The sequence below is a fragment of the Grammomys surdaster genome, unplaced genomic scaffold, assembly GCF_004785775.1.
Source record: "Grammomys surdaster isolate TR1022 unplaced genomic scaffold, NIH_TR_1.0 217, whole genome shotgun sequence".
In the NCBI taxonomy this organism is placed as follows: domain Eukaryota; kingdom Metazoa; phylum Chordata; class Mammalia; order Rodentia; family Muridae; genus Grammomys; species Grammomys surdaster.
Window position 1 is genome coordinate 399383 of NW_021604662.1, and position 20234 is coordinate 419616.

The following is a 20234-nucleotide window of genomic DNA, read 5'->3' on the forward strand; positions in this document are numbered from 1 at the left end:
CCCCCTCCCCCTCCCCCTCCCCCTCCCCTCCCCCTCCCCCTCCCTCTCCCTCTCCCCCTCCCTGTCCCAAACAAAGAAGAAAATATTTTTGCAGAGTAAAAGTCTCTTCCTTGACCTTTATAATAATGTGAATATTTTATTTAAGTGGTTATTTAATCTGCTATATTTATAAATGTAAAAACTAATGTTTGTATGAACTATTTTGAATATTTTAATATTTTGGTTATAAACATAATAATTATAATTCTACTGACATATAGCTTTTTAAGTAAATACTAATATTAACAAATGTAGCTAATCTTAAGTTTACTCAAGAAAACTATATTAATATTAAAATTGTTTGTGTTTACAAGATATTTTTAGTGAATATTTGTTAATGTTAAAAAACAAAATGAAAATACCTCTTTAGGTGCATTTATTCTAATTAGTGGTACAATGGGCCGGACAAGCTTCAATGACACATGAAACTAGTATTAGAAGTCTGTAGATTAAAGGTACAGATTGAAACAGACCATTAAACAGCAGCATTTTTGCCCACATTTTAAAAATATTTATGCAGGGACCATTGGGATGGATCAGTGAGTAAAGGCACATACCACCAAGCTGAGGAACTGAGTGTGATGCCTAGGGTCCATATGGTAGAAGGAGGACTCTCATAAGCTCTCCCTCTCACTTTCACAATATGCTGTGACACATGCATGCCCCCCAATAATAAAATGGAATTTTTACATACTAAAAATGTAAAAATACAAATAAAATATTAATCCACGGACTTGGGAAACCAAGGTAGAAGGATTGTCATGATGTTTGAGCCAGCCTATGCTACACAGTGAGATCCAGACCCTGTGTTAAAAACCAGAGGTTAAGAGCGCTGACTGCTCTTCCAGAGGTCCTGAGTTCAATTCCCAGCAACCACATGGTGGCTCACAACCATCTGTAATGGGACCCGATGCCCTCTTCTGGTGTGTCTGACAGCTACAGTGTTCTCATATACATAAAATAAATAAATCTTTAAAAAAAGTAATACAATATAGCTGAAGGCAAGTTCTCATTAGAGTTTTAAGTAAAGCTGTGGATTGGATGGCTTTAGAATGCTTATGTGAGAAAAAGATTTGGTAGCCCCTTAAGTTACAAGTGGATAGGAAATGAGAGTCTAATAGAAGTATATGAATCATCTATTTAGAATTTTCCAGTATAATATTAAAAAAGAAAAAAGATAAACTCAGTTTTAATAATATATTTAATTCAGTACATCTCAGTATACGAAACATTTCAATATACAATCATATTAAAATGATTAAGACATTTTTGCTTTCTTTATACCAAGTCTTTGAAATCAGAGTGAATTTTGTTCTTGCAGCACATCTCAATTCTAAGTAGCCTCCATTTCAAGTACTCTGTTTTCTCATATTGCAAATGAGCACCATCTTGGACATCCAAATTCTAAGTCAACTTGACCCTTAAAGCTATGTTGATATCAGTTAAGTTTGTGTGATAACCACGTATTTGTTATCTTTTCTTTCTGGAGTATATGTTTGGAAATTTTCTTAATTTAGAAATGAGAGAAATGACACATTGGATTTTTTTTTAAGCTTAAGGGAGAAAACAGAGTAAATCTGTAAGAAAAAATGGCCTCGTCCGTGCTGTAACTGGAGGAGCGTGGGGTGGTCATAAATAGTGTTTTCAGTTGGAATATTTTCACAGTGTGCTTGCTGTCCTGGGCATTCTGTATACCAAAGGCTGGAGCCATATACTTAGGAGGCTTAGGAGCTTGTTTAGCTCCCTTGTGAGGTCTCTGAGCCCAACAACACCTACTTTCAGTTGCAAGTAGCAGGGCATCTCAACAAAAAGCTAAACCTTGTTCACAGACTTTTCTTTTGCCTTCCTTTCTTTGTTTCCTCTCCTCTTTTTAAATGATTCTTATTGTTATGCTTTTTCTTTGGACAATTGACGTCCTCCACCCCTACTTTCCCATTACTCCTCTTGGGTTCTAAGGACCAAGAATAATCAGAAATATTGTAAGCAAATGGATAATGTCAAAGAAGAACATGAGACTGTAAAGAATTTTAGGAACCATTCATTCATTCCATTACAAATATCTCCTGGGAGCTTTTTACGTACTAGACTATTGGAGAATAATGTAAAGATTATTCTTAAATACAGCAACCTAAAATGTGCTCGTATGCTTCATTTTTATAGTTTTCGACATAGCCATGTCTTTCTCCCTGGTTCATTATCTCCATTTCCTCTGCTTCCTCTCAGATACTTCATGCTTACTACGTCTTAGAGGTGCTATTTGAAGCCAGGAAAGTCCTGAAGCAAATGCCGAATTTCACTCACGTAAAAACCTTTCCCGCCAAAGAGATAACAATCTGTGGTAAGTTTCAGAAAAGAGTTGTCACATTAATATTTAGGAGCCTCTTGGTCCTGCATCATTTGCCTAACTTGAAAACTATGTAAATTGGATTGTGTTGAGGGGAAAATGTTAATATAGAATTATCTATCATGATAATACTGTTCCCCATCTTGTCTTTGTTTTGCATACCAGCTGGCAGGAATTAATTATGTGAGAAATTAAAGAACTCCTGTAGCTTTTTCTAAAGGCAACTAGCATTTTAATATGGAGAGCCACTGATGGGTAGAATAAGTGTTCTTTGCCCTCTGACTGGCTCTCATTATCTCGGTTTCATGGTGTTTTTTTTCCAGGTGGGCCTCTGTGTACATGCCACTTCTACTGGAAAGAGAAACACCCAAGGCGGGTGGAGATTAAATTCTTTTCTGCCCTTGGCTGCCACTTTAGATTTTCCAACTGGTCTTTGCAGCTTTTAAAGGAGTGGGAATGTCCCCAAAATCAGTTTCTTGTTCTTCTAAATAATAAGATTTGAGATTTTGTTATCTTATAGGCCAGCCTGGCAGGATATTGCTTCTAGAAACAGTACACATTGAAATTCATCACAGTTGGTACTCAGCATGCTTACACTGTCTGGGAGTGGGGTGCATGGAAGGAACAGCAATTCCCTAACTTCTAATTAAGCCTTTAGGTTACAAAACAGTGGTTGTTATTTTCTAAATCAGTTTTTAGCCCACGTTCTCTCACTCTGGCAGGTAGAAGTGGATTTGACAATCTAATTAAACCCTTTCCATTCCCAGTATCTCATAGTGGTGACAGAGACTTGATCTACCAGTACATTTCTCATGACATTGGGCTTACTTGGGTTTTTTGAAGAGTCTCTAATGGTTTAATTTCAACTGAATCAGGCCACCAGATCACTCTAGAGAATGATATACCTTAGCATAGAGACCTTTTATTAAAAGTTATAGCAGGCTTTGCTTTTGATGAAAATAAAGAATGCTGGGTCATAAGGCTCAGGAAACCATGCCAACCTGTGAATCCTCTAAAGCCAGGGGCTAGGCTTTCTACCCACATGTATATTAACAGTCAAAAACAAGATGTTAGGCTCTGCATTTCCATTAGCCCTCCAGTTGCTATTGCAGATATATCTGCATCCAGGTTACAGATGTGTGCCACTTGCACCCTAGAAGAAGAAATGAATTAGAGGACATGTGAGTTCTAGAATCCCACAATATGAGAACTGAAAAGGCGTTATGGAGATGTTCTGGTCCTTTTACTGAAAGCTAAGGTTTTACTTCCCCCCCCCCATGTTAAGGATCAAACCCAGGGGCTGCCCCTGCTAGACAAGCACTCTATTCATTATACTATATTCAAAGCCCCCATGTCTTGCTCTTATGCATGAAATAGAGGTCCAGAGAGAAACACATAATTTCCTCAAAGCATTTCTATATGGTACCCTGAGCATAGCTTATTCAGCCAGTCAGTGATAGGGTTACATTAAAAATAAGGTCTTCTATATTTCAGATTAGGTAGAGTGTCATCTTTACACTTGTCTGTCCAGACTAGGTAGGCTAGGCAAATCCATTCATTTAAGGGACACTACATGTGGGACATTTATTTCCAGATATTTTTCTCCACATAGCACCTTTGGTAAAGAGAAAAGCAAATATGCCAAAGCAACTTCATATTTTAGCATGCCAGATATTCTAATCCTTCATATTCAAATTTCTGTAGTGGAAGTAGTGATGGTGGTTGTGATGGTGGTGGTGTGTGTGCCTGTTTGTGTATGTGTGCATGCATGCATGCAGAGACAAGATCAGTGATGGATGTCTTTCTCCATTGCTGTCCACTTTTTGAGACAAGGTCTCTTACTGAACCTGGAGCTCAGGGATTGGCAAGGTTGGGGGACAGTGAGCCTCTCTCTGTTGCCTTCAGTACTGAGGGTACAGATGGGGACCACTGTATGTTGTTTGTTGCATGATTGATGGGGATCTGAGCACAAGTCTTCTTAAATAGCAAACACTTTAATTACTGACTCATCTCTATGGCCAGTATACTTATATTTTTAATAGGCAAATCACTCTGAAGAAAATTAAGAAAGCAAAAATAATTGGCAAGATATATTAAATATATATTTATTTAATTTTTGGAGTGAGACTATATAAAGATATTGACATTTAAGTACCCGTTAGCATCAATATGCTCTTTATCTTATTTTTAATATTCTGGCAATTTTATAAAAAGTGCTAGTGATGTAGGGTTTTAAACTTTTTTATTTCTAAAGTAATTTATCTCATTTATGGGATTTTAAATAAACCGAGAAAAAAGTGTTCTTAAATTAAGTTATATGGTGATTAAGTTGAATACAAATTTTGAGCTAAGATTATAAAAGATAAATATTTTACTTAAAAATTTATTTATTTATATTTATCCAAATAGACAATTTGAATATTCATATAGTCACTTACTCTTTTCATTAATGAGTCTTATATTCAGTAGCTTCCTTTCGTTGGCTTTTGGTTTTTACCCCTCATAAATGTCTCATTAAAAAGAATCTCAACTATCTAGTTATAATTTTTAAACCTTAAAAATTAGAAGTAAAATAAAGCAAAACCCAACAAATGAATGGCTATGGATTCCATGATTAAATGCATGCATTGAATGTCTAGTTGCCTAGATACTATGGTAGGTCCTTGGAGAGTCAATGCTTCCTGTGATAGCTATTTTTGCTGCTCTCCTGGGCATTAACATGTAGGCAATACAGAGGAAATCATCTTTAGGTGAGAGGATGCTGGGTTTGAATTCTAGCTCAGATTTTGGTGACAGGGTGATTGCATATGTTTTGTAATTACTCATCTCATTTGGAATATAAGGATGATGACAATGCTACTCACTGAGTGGATCGAACAAGAAAGTAAGCATAAAATTGTAAGTATGGAGCTTAACTCAGAATAAGTGAATGCCTAGATTAAACAGTTCCAGTTGCTGTACCCACTCCATGTGTAGTATGGGAGGGAAAGACTGAATCCATAGACGCAAAATGCATATTGAATTAGTATCATCAACATAAAGTGGAAATCCCAAAGCCATGAGAATACTTGGAGTATTTGAGATTTAAAATTCTATAATGAAATAGTATTGCATCTTGGTTCCTACTGAATACGGATTTTTCATTTGTGTTCCAGGTGATTTGCATGGGAAACTGGATGATCTCATGTTGATTTTCTATAAGGTAAGTGCTTGTTTTCCTAACTACTTGTGCTTTTGTTGAGTGAGGGCAGTCCTAGGGCAGGTAACAATATTAGTTTTGTTGTATGGATGTCTATACACACAGATATAAATGCAATATGACTGTTTTTTATCTTAGAATCTGAAAGATTTGTAGAAACACATCTTTTAGGTTTCCACACATCTCATAAGATTTGTTTTTCAAAAATGTAATTAGATTCTTTGTTCAACACTGAAGCTATCTGTATATCAGTTAGAATGTGTGCATGCCTGTCTTTATTATGTCATAAAGGTTGAGATGGCACAGGATGAAGAGGAATGTAGTCTGTTTTATTTTGCTTGGAAATTAACATGTTCTATAATGAGTTTTCCCTTTTTATCTCACACTAATTGGGTGTGAAAGGAGATTCCTTTAGTAAATGTCTACCTTGCCCTAGCAGCGCTGAGCTCAGTTGCTCTGCTAGTGCTTCATCTTTTGCACAAAACAGAGCTGCTGACATGGACTTGATCTGTATCTTTGACTGGATTCATTTTTCTCTCTGAGCCAACAGTTGCTACCTGAATGTTTGCTTCTAGAATGATAATATCTAGAAAACAGATCCTGGGGCCCTAGTGCTGTCATTTAACACTGGTCTTCTACGTGTCTGTCTCTTTTTGAGTAATGCATTTTCTGTCCTTCCATCTAGCACCCTCATGACTAGCAAAATTAACCATATTTGTTTTCCAGCTTTCATATTATCCTGGACTTCCACTCCATACATTGTCTTATGGATATAATGATGTAATTATCCAAGAGCATTTTTTATTTTCAATACTTATTTTATTTTTCTTTCAATTTTTTCATATAATATATTCTGATAATATTCTTCTCCTCCCCCAATTTCTTCAATATCCTCTCCATGTCTCTACCAACTCATCTTCAAACTCGTTCTCTCTCTCTTCCTCTCTCTCTTCCTCTCTCTCTTCCTCTCTCACTTTCTCTCTCTCTCTCTCTCTCTCTCTCTCTCTCTCTCTCTCTCTCTCTCATTCAATAGCATTTTAAGGATCTACATTATGACAGAAATGCAAGGTTTTGTTTCATTTATCCATAATGGCAACTTGGAAGAAAATGGGATAGGCCAAGCTAGAAGTCAGTCAATGGACTTGGCACTTGGGAGAGGATTTGAATGACACTTCAGGAAGTCTATACAAGGTCCAGAACCAGGGAGTGTGTTTGGAGGAAGTGGGAAGCTCCCCAGGCAGTTGGTTGGTATAGGAATTCCAGACAAGTCTTACTGGTAGGGAGCTGAGGGAGTTAGTAAAGAGACCTTTCAGATATATCCATAGGAGTCAAGCTAGGAAAGGAAGAGAAGACAGTATGGGAAGAATAGGAGGATTGAAGGATTAGAACGTGTACTCGGGTCAGGTAGTAGCTGGAAGGGCCTTAGGGAGTAGGAGGAGTAGAAAGGTGCAGGTGAAAAAGTCCCAGGTGATATGAGAGTCTGAAGTGGAATCCAGAAGGCAAGCTACAAGGATAAGTAAAAGAATATCAGCAACAGGGAGGGCGAGTACCAGGAATATATATTTGTTGAATGAGTTGGCCCTCAGACCTAGAGCTAAGGAGCTGAGGAAGACATTTAATCAGAGGTCCTGGGTCTGAAAGGAGGCGGGCAAAGTGTCAGACCTTCCACTACCCTGCCCCTTGCAGGAAATAGATTGTTTTTTTCTAGAGTAGTGATGCTGGAGTCAGGGGTCACCAGTATCCTTAAGGGAGGTCTAGATTTGTGGAGAGAATTCTTTCTGGATGAGGTTAAGTAGAGGGAGTTTATTTATCATGGCATGGGGATATCTCTGGCAAAGTTGGAAAGGTTGGGAAGAAGAAGGGTGGAATGCTTAAATGAAGTCTCAAGTTGTCCAGTGCAAGAAACATTTGTCCAGCTTACCACACTACTTAATATTAAATGTTCAAAATTCCAGTCCTGCCATTGCTGACAGGTAGCATCTGAGGATGGGATATGAACAGCATTAACCAAAACAATCTAACAAGTCTTTACCTAGAGACTTTGGAAAACATTTGAAAAGGAAAATGGCTGAACAAGTTAAATGGGGACAGTGATCACTACATTCCAATCGATTTGGAAAAGAAACCTTTTTAAGGGAGAGCTAAAGATACTAAGGTATGATCAGAGTCCTGGAGTAGAGAAATCAGGACAGAGTATTCTGACACAGTTCTTTAATTGCATTGGCAAAGTGACATGGAACATATAAAACTGGAAGGTGCTAATGCAGAGACTGAACAGGAGGAGGTGGGTGGTAGGAAGCATCATAAAAGGAACTAAAGGTGAAAATATAGCATTCAAATGGAAGCTAGAAACATCTCAAGAGTTCTCCAGTGACATTATTGAGGGCCATGCAGTAAAAGAGAAGGAAGCTACTCTGGCATAGACTGGGATAGAAGGAGGTAAGGGGGATATTTGAGAGTGGTGTATAAAAGCAATGGGTTAGAATTTTACCAAACTCAGGGTGAGAAGGTAACAGGCAGATTAGGCATGGAAAAAAACATACACATCACTTGCCTGACTTAACAGGGGGAAAAGGGAAGGACCATTGAGGACGGCAAGTTTTCACTTTGAGAAACTGAAAAAGCAAAATCTATGTACAACACGAGGGCTACGTTAACAAAATCGTATTTATTGGCTGCTGAGTGAGTTCGGTACCTGAAGGGACAAACTCCTGTATTAATACATTTTCAAAGTGTCCTTTCCTTTCTGAAACTAAACTTTTTCTGGATAGTAAGCATGTCCAGATGCCTTCCTTCTTTCTATTTTTACGATACAAGCTGAACATGCCCCAAAATGTCTTCATCCACCATTTTAACCTTTTAGCTGGGCACGCTCAAAAATGTGTCTACTGTCTTTCCCTCTTAAGCCAGACATGCTCAGATATGTACTTCCTGATTGAGTGTTCCCAGGAATATGCCCTCCCTTAAAGAGTTTTCCTATGTAAAACCCATATGCTACTTTCACTGGAAGAAGATGCTGTTTGGGGAACAAAACAATTCTGGTGTTCCCTTACTTACTGCAGGGAATAAGACTTTCCTCACTTTTGTTTCTTGTCATGTTTCTTTCGGTTTCATGCTTACCAAGCTGTGAACTTACTGTGCTCAGTTACTTACTGTGTCTAGGATTCATGCTAAATGAGTAGATTTTAGTAGTGAGTGCCAATATATATGCATACTTATATGAGTAGCTGTGTCAGATGATGAGTATGTTGATTTGAATCACTGTGGTTGCTTTCTTGGTCTTTGTATGAATCCCGTAGCATCGTGTTATATATCTGCAACATACACAATAACCTTTACTTTTAAAAGGAAAACAAGAATAGCTGTGATAAGGCAGTGAGGCCAGGTCATGAATATCATTAGTATTTTCAGCAACAGCACAAGAAAAAGTGCTGAAACCACACACACACACACACCAACAGGATCTTGCTATATAACACAGGTTCTGCCCTCGAGTCCAGGCTTCCCTAATACCCAGGATATTCCTCCTTTATTGTCCTCCCTAGGGCTGATGTTAGAGGTATGATTCACAATGCCCAGCTTATACCACCACCACCACTACCACGTTGAGATGGGATCTCACTATGTTGCATTGTTTAGCTTGAAACTCACTGTGTAGACTAGGCTTGTCATGCACCCACAGAGATCCATCCACCTGCCTCTGTCTCCTAAGCACTATGACTAAAGTCATGTGCCACCATGACAACCCTCATATTATTATTTTAAAGGAATTTGTACTAACCAAATATTTTTTATTAATTCAGTTCTTTATTTACTTTACATCTTGGTCACAGGTTCCCCCTCTCTCCTCTCCTCCCAGTCCTTCCCTCTCACTTCATCTCTCCTCCTCCCCTTCTCCTCAGAAAAGGTGAAGACTCCCAAGGATACCAACCTGCCTTGGTATATCTTCTATTGAGACTAGACAGGGCAGCACAGTTAAGGAAAAGGGGTCCAAAGGCAAGCAATGTAGTCAGACGCAGCCCCTGCTCCTGTTTTAGATGTCCCACATGAAGACCGAGCTGTACAGCTTTTACATATGTGCAGAGGGCATAGCTCCATCCCATGCATGCTCTTTGGTTGGCACTTCAGTCTCTGTGAGCCCCTATGGGTCCAAGTTAGTTGATTCTATAGGTTTTCTTGCAGGATCCTTGATTTCTCTGGCTCCTTCAATCTTTCTTTCCCTCTTCCACAAGATTTTTCTAACTATGCCTAATGTTTGAGTGTAGGTCTCTGTATCAGTTTCCATCAGCTGCTGGGTGAAGCCTTTCTGATAGTAGTTATTCGAGGCTATTGTCTACAAGTATAGCAGAGTACCATTAATGTTGTCAGGGGTGGGCTTCCTTTCATGGTATGTGGGCCAATCATTGTTTAGCTTTTCCTTCAAATTTTGCTCCATCACATCTTGTAGGCAGTACAAATTGTGGGCCTAAGGTTTTGTCGCTGGGTTTATATCCCAATCCCTCCATTAGAAGTCTTGCCTGGTTATAAGAGGTGGTCGGTTCAGGCTCTGTATCACCCCCTTGCTAGAAGTCTTAGCTAGTATCCCTCCCTTGCTAGGAGTCTTAGCTAGAGTCACCCTCATAGATTCCTGGGAGTTTCCATTGTCCTAGGTTTTTAGCTCAGCTAAAAGATGCTCCTTCCCTCCCCCACAATCTAGTTGTCTTTCCTAGTACTCCTTCCCTCCCCTACCCCATCTCTCTGTTCCTATCCCCACCTCTATCTGGTCCCCTCCTTCCATAAACCCCTGTCTAATCTGTCTCCTCACTGATAGTTAAACATTCCCCCCCTTAGGCCCTCCTTGTTACTTATCTTCTTTGGGTCTGTGGTTTGTAGCATGGTTATATTGTACTTTATGAATAATATCGACTTATAAGTCAGTATATACCATGTTGGTCTTTGTGGGTCTGGGTTATATCATTCAAGATGATTCTTCCTGTTTCATCCATTCACCTGCAAATTTCATGATGTCATTGTTTTGAATGGCTAAGTAAATACTCCATTGTGTGAATTCTCTTTATCATTTTTCAGTTGAGGGGCATCTAGGTTGTTTCCAGTTTTAGGGCTATTATGATTAAAGCTGCTATGAACATAGTTGAGCAAATGCCCTTGTGGTATGGTGGAGCTTATTTCGGGTATATGCCAAGGAATGATATAGCTGGATCTTTAAATAGAACTATTCCCAATTTTCTGAGAAACCACCAGATTGATTTCCAGAGTGGCTACACAAGTTTGCACTCCTATCAGCAATGGAGAAGTGTTCTCCTTGCTTCACATCTTCGCCAGCATGACCTGTTGCTTGAGTTTTCTATTTAGCCATTCTGACCAATGTAAGATGGAATCTCAGAGTTGTTTTGATTTCGATTTCCCTGATGACTAAGATATTGAACATTTCTTTAAGTGCTTCTCACACATTTGAGATTCCTCTGTTGAGAATTCTCTGTTTAGCTCTGCACCCCATTTTTAATTGGGTTATTTTCTTTGTTGATGTCTAATTTTTTTTGAGTTCTTTATGTATTTTGGATATCAGCCTTCTGTTGGGTATTAGGTTGGTGAAAATGCTTTCCCAATTCGTAGGCTGCCATTTAATCCCATTGACAGTGTTTTTTACCTTACAGAAGCTTTTCAGTTTCATGGAGTACTATTTATTAATTGTTGATCTTAGCTCCTGAACCTTTGGTATTCTGTTTGGGATGTTATCCCTTGTACCAATATCTTCAAGGCTATTCCTCACTTTTTCTTCTATTAGATTTAGTGTATCTGGTTTTATGTTGAAGTCTTTAATTCACTTGGTCTTGAGTTTTGTCCAGGCTGATAAATATATATCTATTTGTATTCTTCTACACACAGACATCCAATTCGACTGACAACATTTGTTAAAGATGGTTTCTATTTTTCCATTGTATAGTTTTGACTTCATAAAAAATCAAGTGTCCACAGGTGTATAGATTTACTTCTGGGTCTTCTATTTGATTCCATTGGTCAATCTGTCTATTTTTACGCTAGCGCCATGCAGGGTTTTTTTTTTTTATTACTATTGCTCTATAGTACAGCTTGAAATCAGGGATGGTGATACCTCATGAAGTTCTTTTATTGTACAGGATTATTTTAGCTATCCTGGGCTTTTTGGGTTTTTCATGTGAAATTGAGTATTATTCTTTCAAAGTCTATAAAGAATTGAGTTGGAATTTTTATCGTAATTTCACTGAGTCAGTAGGTTGCTTTTGGTAAAATGGCCATTTTTACTATGTTAATCCTACCAGTCCATGAGGATGGGAGATCTTTCCATCTTCTGAAATCTTTCAATTTATTTCTTCAAAGACCTAAAGTTCTTTTCAGATGGTTATTTTACTTGCCTGGTTAGAGTTATTCCAAGATATTTTATATTGTTTGTGGTTATTGTGATGGCTGCTATTTCCCTGATTTCTTTCTCAGCCTCTTTATTATTTGTATATAAGAGTGCTACTTTCTTTTTGAGTTAATTTTATATCCACCCATTTTGCTGAAGGTGTTTGTCAGCTGTAGGAATTCTCTGGTAGAGTTTTTGAGGTCACTTATGTATACTATCATATCATCTGCAAATACAATACTTTGACTTCTTCCTTTTCAATAAGTATCCTCTTGATCTCCTTTAGTTGTCATATTGCTGTACCTGAAACTTCAAGTACTATATTGAATAGACATAGAAAGAGTGGACAGCCTTGTCTTGTCCCTGATTTTTGTGGAATTGATTTAAGTTTCTTTCCATTTAATCTGATGTTGGCTATTGGCCTGCTGTATATATACTTTATTGCGTTTAGGTATGTGCCTCATGTCCCTGAACTCTCCAAGACTTTATCTTGAATGGGTATTGGATTTTGTCAAAAGCTTTTTCAACATCTAATGAGATGATCAAATGTTTTTTTTCTTCCAGTTTGTTTATACGATGGATTATGTTAATAGATTTTCTTATGTTGAACTACCCCTGCATCTCTGGTATGAAACCTTCTTGATAATGGTGGATGATGTTTTTGATGTGTTCTTGGATTTGGTTTCTGAGTATTTTGTTGAATATTTTCATGTCAATGTTCATAAGGGAAATTGGTCTGAAATTATCTTTCTTTGTTGAGTCTTTGTGTGGTTTAGTTATCAGGATGACTGTGGCCTTGTAAAATGAATTTGGCAGTGTTCTTTCTGTTTCTATTTTGTATAATAACTTGGGAAGTATTGGTATTAGCTCTTCTTTGAAAATGTAATATAATTTTCCACTAAACCATCTGTCCCTGGGCTTTTTTTGGTTAGGAGACTTTTAATGACTACCTCTGTTTCTTTAAATGTTTTAGGTCTATTCAGATTGTTTACCTGATCTTGATTTATTTAGTATAAAATTTCCAATTTTGTAAGAGTACATGCTTGTTAAGTAAGACCTAATGATTCTTTGGACTTCTTTGGTATCTGTTGTTATGTCTTCCATTTTCATTTCTGATATTTAAAATTAGGATATTCTCTATATGTGCCTTTTAGTTTGGCTAAGATATGTCTCATCTTGTTGATTTTCTCTAAGAACCAGCTCTTGGTTTTGTTGATTCTTTTTACTGTTCTCTTTGTTTCTAATTGGTTGATTTTGGCCCTGAATTTGATTATTTCCTGTCTTGGTCTGCTCTTGACTGTGTTTGCGTCTATTTCACCTAGAGCTTCCAAGTGTGCTGTTAATTTGCTAGAATGAAATCTCTCAAATTTCTTTATGAAGGCACTACTTAGTGCTATGAGCTTTCCTCTTAGCACTCCTTTCATAGTGTCCCATAAGTTTAGGAATGCTGTACCTTTATTTCATTGACCTCTAGAAAGGCTTAGGTGAATTAATATTTTGCTCTCCATCAGTGCAGCAACAGCCCACTGAATCCCAGCCCAGTGCAATGATTCCCTTTAGCTCCTGGACAAAAGCTATGAGTTAAGTAATGTTGATGAGTTAAGTATTGTTGATGTGAACCCTGATCTTCAAAGACTGTTTAGAGCTAGCTTAGTAGTCATACTTTAAATTGTTTATCTAATTATTACGTTTTAAAGGAAACAAAATTTGAATTTTGTGGAGCAGTTTGGACAACTGTATCCTGTTGGGAATTTTTTAAAAAGTTTAAAGCTAGATATGCCTAACACTTATATCTTTTTTCTCCATTAATTAATTTATTTATTCTCTTTATATCCCAATCAAAGCTCCCCATTCCTCCTCTCCTCCCAGTCCCACTCTTATGAATTCCCCATTATCTCCTCCCTTTATCTCAGGAGCCCTCCTGGGGTACCACCACACCCTGAGACATCTAGTCCCTGCATGACTAAGCACCTCCTCTCCCACTGAGGCCCAACCAGTCTGTCCAGGTAGGAAAAGGGGATCCAATGGCAGGCAACAATCAGAGACAGTCTCTGTTCCAATTGTTAGGGAACCCATATGAAGACCAAGCTGCACATCTGCTACAAATGGGGGGGCGTGGCTAGGTCCAGCCCCTGCACACTCTTTGGTTGGTGGTCCAGGTTCTGTGAGTCCCCATAGTCCCTGGTTAGCTGACTCTGTAAGTCTTCTTATGGTGTCCTAGACCCTTTTGGGTTGCTCAATTCTATCCCCAATATTTATGACTTAACTATGACTATTTTTTTCCTCCATCAATCCTAATAAAACCTAGAAACGGGCTGGAGAGATGGCTCAGTGGTTAAGAGCTCTGTGTGCTCTTCCAAAGGTCCTGAGTTCAATTCCCAGCAACCACATGGTGGCTCACAACGATCTGTAATGGGACCTAATGCTCTCTTCTGGTGTGTCTGAAGACAGCTACAGTGTACTCATATACATAAAAAAATAAATCTTTTAAAAAAAGCCAAATTTAAAAGAAAAAATAAAACCTATGAGCTTTGCCTTCACAAACAATTCTTATTCACCACTCACCACCACTCCCCAGGTTGGCATTTTGTTATATAGTTTCTTCCTCATCAGTTCCTTTTTATAATATGAACAGGGCTATATCCTCAAGCTTGGCCCAGGTCAACCAAATCTGAGAGGCAGTAGCATCACTGATATGCCTAACTTTTTTACTGTTCTTTTCCAAGTGGTAGGTTTGACTCAAGACTGGTTTTAAGGTGCAGGGAATTGAACCTAGGGCCTCCCATGTGTTGGGCAGGCACTTTACCACTAATTCAATCCTTCGTTTTATTTTTTTACAAGAACTTTGAGATAGGGTCTTAAGTTGCTCAGATGAGGAATAGACACACTTCAGAGCCCAGGCAACCATCCAACTTGTGATCCTCAGCCTCATCCCCTTGAGTAGTGGGATTACAGAGTCAAGACCTTTACCATTATAACTGATCATATGCAAAAATGAAATTTTCCACTAATTTTTTCACTAAATAAGCTTTTTATTTGGTCTCTATGTACTGAAGACATAACCATCATGTAAAAACTAGAGCAATCTACAAAGATAAACTATGGGGATCATTCATTCCATATATATTTAATGTCAGCTATGAATGAGATAATATGCTAAAACTTGGCAATATGGTATGACTAAGAGGAAATTATTGCCCTGACAGATACAGTTTACTAGGAAGTTTGATTGATAAAAAGGACAAGATCCCCTGGGATCAGCTCCTAGCACAGGGATGGAAGTAGGCAACACAATGAACAAAAGATAATTGAGAGAGGACACATTATGATTGGGATTTGGAGTTTTAAGGTAACTTACTGGTGGGACACTAACTTCACTGAAGACTTCCTGGATAGAGTGGCTAGGCTTTGTGTCTGAGACAAGATCTTGCTATGAAACCAAGTTTGACCTCCAACTTACAGCAATTCTCCCTCGACTTCCCAAATGCTGCCATTCCAAGTGTGTGGCTTCATGCTTGGTTTATAATTTATTATTTTATCAGGAGACAGCCTCAGTATACAGTCAAGGCTAGCCTTGAACTCTCTCACATTGGTACTCCTGAGATTTCAAGAATGACTACCATGCCTGGGTTAAGGGATGGTAGTTTTTGACAAAACTTTTAAGAATGTTTAATAATTTAGTAAGGGCCCGAATCATAAAGGAACGTCTTGAAGGGCAAGGAAGATTCTGTTACATACTTTCCTGTGGTATACTGCAATAAGTTTTGGGTTCTAGAGCAATGATTGCTTTTGAGGAATTATTAGTTTTTCATTTGTTTAGTATTTGGCCATCTTTAATTTTTGCCATTTAATATTTTAACTCTGAGATACTTTCAGCTCACTCAACCCCATCTGGCTTGGGAATTTTTTCCCCTCTAGGTACCACACTTTTAACCATAACAGACCTTTGCAAAAAGGGCATCTCCACTTTATGTCTTCAAATGTAATCTTATCATCAAGTGAAGCAATTTACATATCATTACTTAGGTCATGTTTTTAGATTTTATTTTCTGAAAAGGTTAATTCTAATCAGCCACTTTTGCTTAATTGGAGTGACCAATTTGAAGTACTTCATTTAGAGCCTCAGCCTTGCTAACATTACAAGACATTTTCCTTCATTGAATGGAAAGCTTGAAATTGTAGATCAAGTATTAGTGAATGAGTTTGTTAAATTGGCACTGAGAGTGGTGATCCCGCAGCTGAAAAGGAGCTGGACATGGACACAAAGCAGCTAATTAACTTTTAACCCTGTAGGTATCATACTGAGGCTGTCTATTAGGATCTGTGCTGTCGCGTTTGCCTTTTTTTTCTTTCTTCTCCTCATTGCTCCACCTGAGCCCATGCCCATAACTTTCCCACAGTGAAGGGAATCTAATCCTGTATTCCCCATCACTGGGATACTTCATGCTGCCACTGGAACAAAGTTGTTTCTTTTTTTTTTTTTAAATGAGAATAGATCTTCAAAACAGAGGCTGTAAAAATGAAAGTTGTGACATTATGGAATAGAAGTCCAGAAGTTATTGTTTGATATTCCTTAGGAAAATGTCCAGATATGTTGAAGTAAACTTCAAATGTCTATTGTAAAATGCTTCAATGGGAACTAGGTGAGAATATAGGAAAATATCTCAGTTTTTATGTGTCTAGTCAATTTACTTTTTTTTAATCCACTGCAGACCATCGGAGTACTTTTCAGAGTTGTGGTTACCCTCGGTTTTATGTAATTTTTGGCTTAATATCCATTTCATAAATGTTACTTATTAACTGCAGTGTAAATCTGAGTTTGCTAGAGCTGAGTGAAGAAATTTTGCTCATTTGAAAGAAACTGAGAGAGATCTCAGTAGCAGGAGGCTAAAGAGCCTAGAGACTCATGTCACAGGAGACTTAGTTAGTTGCCTTATTATTTGAAGACTAAAATGTCTTCTAATTTAGATTATGCAAAGTAATTTGACTAATCCTAAACTAGCCAGAAAGATAGATATCCAAATAAATCTTGCCTGGCTTTGAAGTCATTGCCTTGAAAGGCTTAACACTAAGAAGAGGTCAGTACACATTTAAGATTTCTTTTTTTTTTTTAATTGTAGGGGTAGGGTGAGGAAGTGGTTGCATGTTTGTATCTGTATGTGTGTGATGCATGCATGCATGCATGCATGTGCCCTCCTGCTGGCATATATGGAGGCTAGAGGTTGACACTAGTGTCTGTCTTTATTACTTTTCCACATGGTATTTTGAGACAAGATCTTACAAAGAATCTGATGCTTACTATTTCCCTGTCTCTGTCTACTATTGTCTCACTTCTCTCTGACTCCTAGTGTGGTGGTGGCACATGGTTGCCACCACACCAATCTTTAATGGGTGTTTGGAAATTTGAATTCAAATCCTCATGCTTGCCTAACAAGTACCTTACTCACGGAGCCTTCTCCTCAGCCCTCATGTGAAACACGAGTCTTTAATTTTTTTTCATTGATTCACTGCTTATTAAGACTCCAGCTGTTAATTTCTAAGAATCTTAATTCATGGAGCAAGAAGTTTTCTAGTCATATTTTATTATTTATTCCAAATCTTATTGGATTGTGATTATAAGAAAAATGTCCTGTGAGATATTTTTCAGTTTGAAGGTTTTAAAGATTTCTTGTGGGGCAAGTGTAAAGTTAATTTTCACAAAGTTTGCATGGACATCTGAGAAATTAATTGTATTATATTTGTAAAAACTTCCCTATATTGATTAAAGTTTATATTAAAGTATAAATATATAAAACATATTTTATAGAGTGAGAAACACTTATACACATAAAATAAAATAAATCTTTAAATCTCTTTAAAGGATGAAAAGTGACAGCCAACTCATGTGGCTCTAGGTAGAGCATTTAATGTCCTTCCTAAACTCATGGGCCTCTCCACATGGCTGGCTGAGCATTCTCATGAAAATAGCAGTTAGTTTCCCCCAAAGTGAGTAATCTAAGAGAAAATACTAGGAAGCTGCCATGTCTTCTATGACTTAAATCTCTAAAGTTTCACATAAACACCTCTACTTTTATTTCTGTTTACTAGAAGCAGGTCATTAAGTCTATCTCACTCAAAGGGAAGAAACTTAGACTTTATTTTTAAAAAAAGAGTGTCAAGAATTTATGGAGGTTGTTTTAAGCAATAATTCAACATGGATATTCAACACCTTTGTAATTTTATTTTTGTTTTATTTTTTTTTCCGAGACAGGGTTTCTCTGTGTAGCTCTGGCTGTCCTGGAACTCATTCTGTAGACCAGGCTGGCCTCAAACTCAGAAATCCGAATGCCTCTGCTTCCCAAGTGCTGAGATTAAAGGCGTGTGCCACCACTGCCCGGCTATTATTTTTTAAGATTTATTTATTTGTTTATATAAATACACTGTCTTCAGACATACCAGAAGAGGGCATCAAATCCCATTACAGATGGTTGTGAGCCACCATGTGGTTGCTGGGAATTGAACTCAGGACCTCTGGAGGAGCAGTCAGTGCTCTTAACCTCTGAGTCATCTCTCCAGGCCCACCTTTGTAGTTTTATACAATTATGTTTGTACTTGTGATTAGAATATAAAGCAAACATTTCTTCTTTGGATATTAATTACAAGTTCATGAAATATATACTCTTTATGAAGTGATTTTTAACATGTTATAATGAAATATTTTTATGCTGTTAAATATTTTAATTTTTTTCTGTGTTAGAGATCATACCTAAGCCTTCTGCATGCTAGACAAGTATTCTACCACTAGGGGATATTACTACTATCATCTCTTTTTTGAGATAGTCCCTTGCTATGTTGCTCAGGCTGGCCTTGAACTTGCTCTGTAGCCAGACTTAGCCTAAAACTTCTGCTCCTGCCTCTACCTCCCCAGTGCTAGAATTATAGATGTATTATACAACACCCAGTTGACATTTTAACCTTTAAATTCCATTTTGTTTTCTGTTTCTGTTTCTAGCTCTGCCCTCTCTGTTGTATTTATGTTTTCAACCATCTCTAACCTATTTTAAGGAATAATATTTATATGAATTTTTATTTTACTCTTTCATATTTTAGTGTAAAAATTTAACCATTTACAAGTTTGATTTTTTCTTCTATTCTTCTTTACTATTTAGTTTGCTTTGGTTTTTTTCTTTCTTTGTGTTGTTTTGGTGATTTCCTTTCTTTTTTCCCCATTATTTATTTATCCACTTTACATCCCAATCACAGCCCCGCTTCCAGTCCCCCTCACACAGCTTCTCTCTCTCTTTCCCCTCCCCTTCTCCGCTGAGAAGGTGGACCCCCTAGTCTAAGCTTTGTTCATTCTGAGTCTACCCCAGCCCACTCTGGGTCAAGCCCCTTCCACTATGAAACTACATGCCCCTTCTTCCTTTCTAGCCACGCTCACTCTTGAGTCATCAAGAAACTGCAAAACCAGGCAAATACTCTCTCACTGAGGCCAGACAAGGCAGTCCAGTTAAGGGTACAGAATCCATAAGCAGACAACAGAGTCAAGGACAGCCCCCCCTTAATTGTTAGAGGATGTGCATGAAGACCATGGAGCATGAGGTGTATGTATGTGGCTAGATCCAGTCCTTATATGCTCTTTGGCTGGTGGTTTAGTCTCTGAGAGCCTCCAAGGGTCCATTAGTTGACTCTGTTGGTCTTCTTATAAAGTCTCTATCCACTTTGGGGCCCATAATCCTCCCCACAACTCTTCCACAACACTCCCCAAACTCTGTCTAACATTTGACTATGAGTCTCTGCATCTGTTTCAGTCAGCTGCTGGGTGAAGCCTCTCAGAGGAAAGTTATGGTAGGCTGGTGTCTGCAAACGTAGCAGATTGTCTTTACTATTGTCAGGGAAGTTGGGACAGGAACACAAACAGGGCAAGACCCTGGAGGCAGGAGCTGATGCAGAGACCATGGAGAGGTACTGCTTACTGGCTTGTTCCTCATGGCTTGCTCAACCTGCTTTCTTGTAGAATTTCTTGTGAAATATATAATATTTCACACCACAATGGGCTAGATCCTCTCCCACTGATCACTAAGAAAATACCCTACATGCTTGTCTATAATCTGATGTTATGGAGGCGTTTTTCTCTCCTCTGCTATGACTACCTTGTGTCAAGTTGACATAAATCTAGCTAGCACACCATGATTCCTATTTATTCAGTAAATCATCGATTACTTATGCTATCTATCTATCTATCTATCTATCTATCTATCTATCTATCTATCTATCTATCTATCTAT

The 20234-nt window shown here is 38.0% G+C and overlaps 1 protein-coding gene across 1 annotated transcript in view; it reads left to right on the forward strand.

Annotated features, from left to right (window-relative positions):
- Ppef1 (protein phosphatase with EF-hand domain 1) overlaps positions 1-20234 on the forward strand; it is an 87917-nt gene that overhangs the window by 42007 nt on the left and 25676 nt on the right. The window contains exons 5-6 of the mRNA XM_028772712.1: positions 2263-2377; positions 5539-5585. Coding sequence (XP_028628545.1) covers positions 2263-2377; positions 5539-5585 — 162 coding nt within the window. The remainder of the gene's footprint in view (positions 1-2262; positions 2378-5538; positions 5586-20234) is intronic.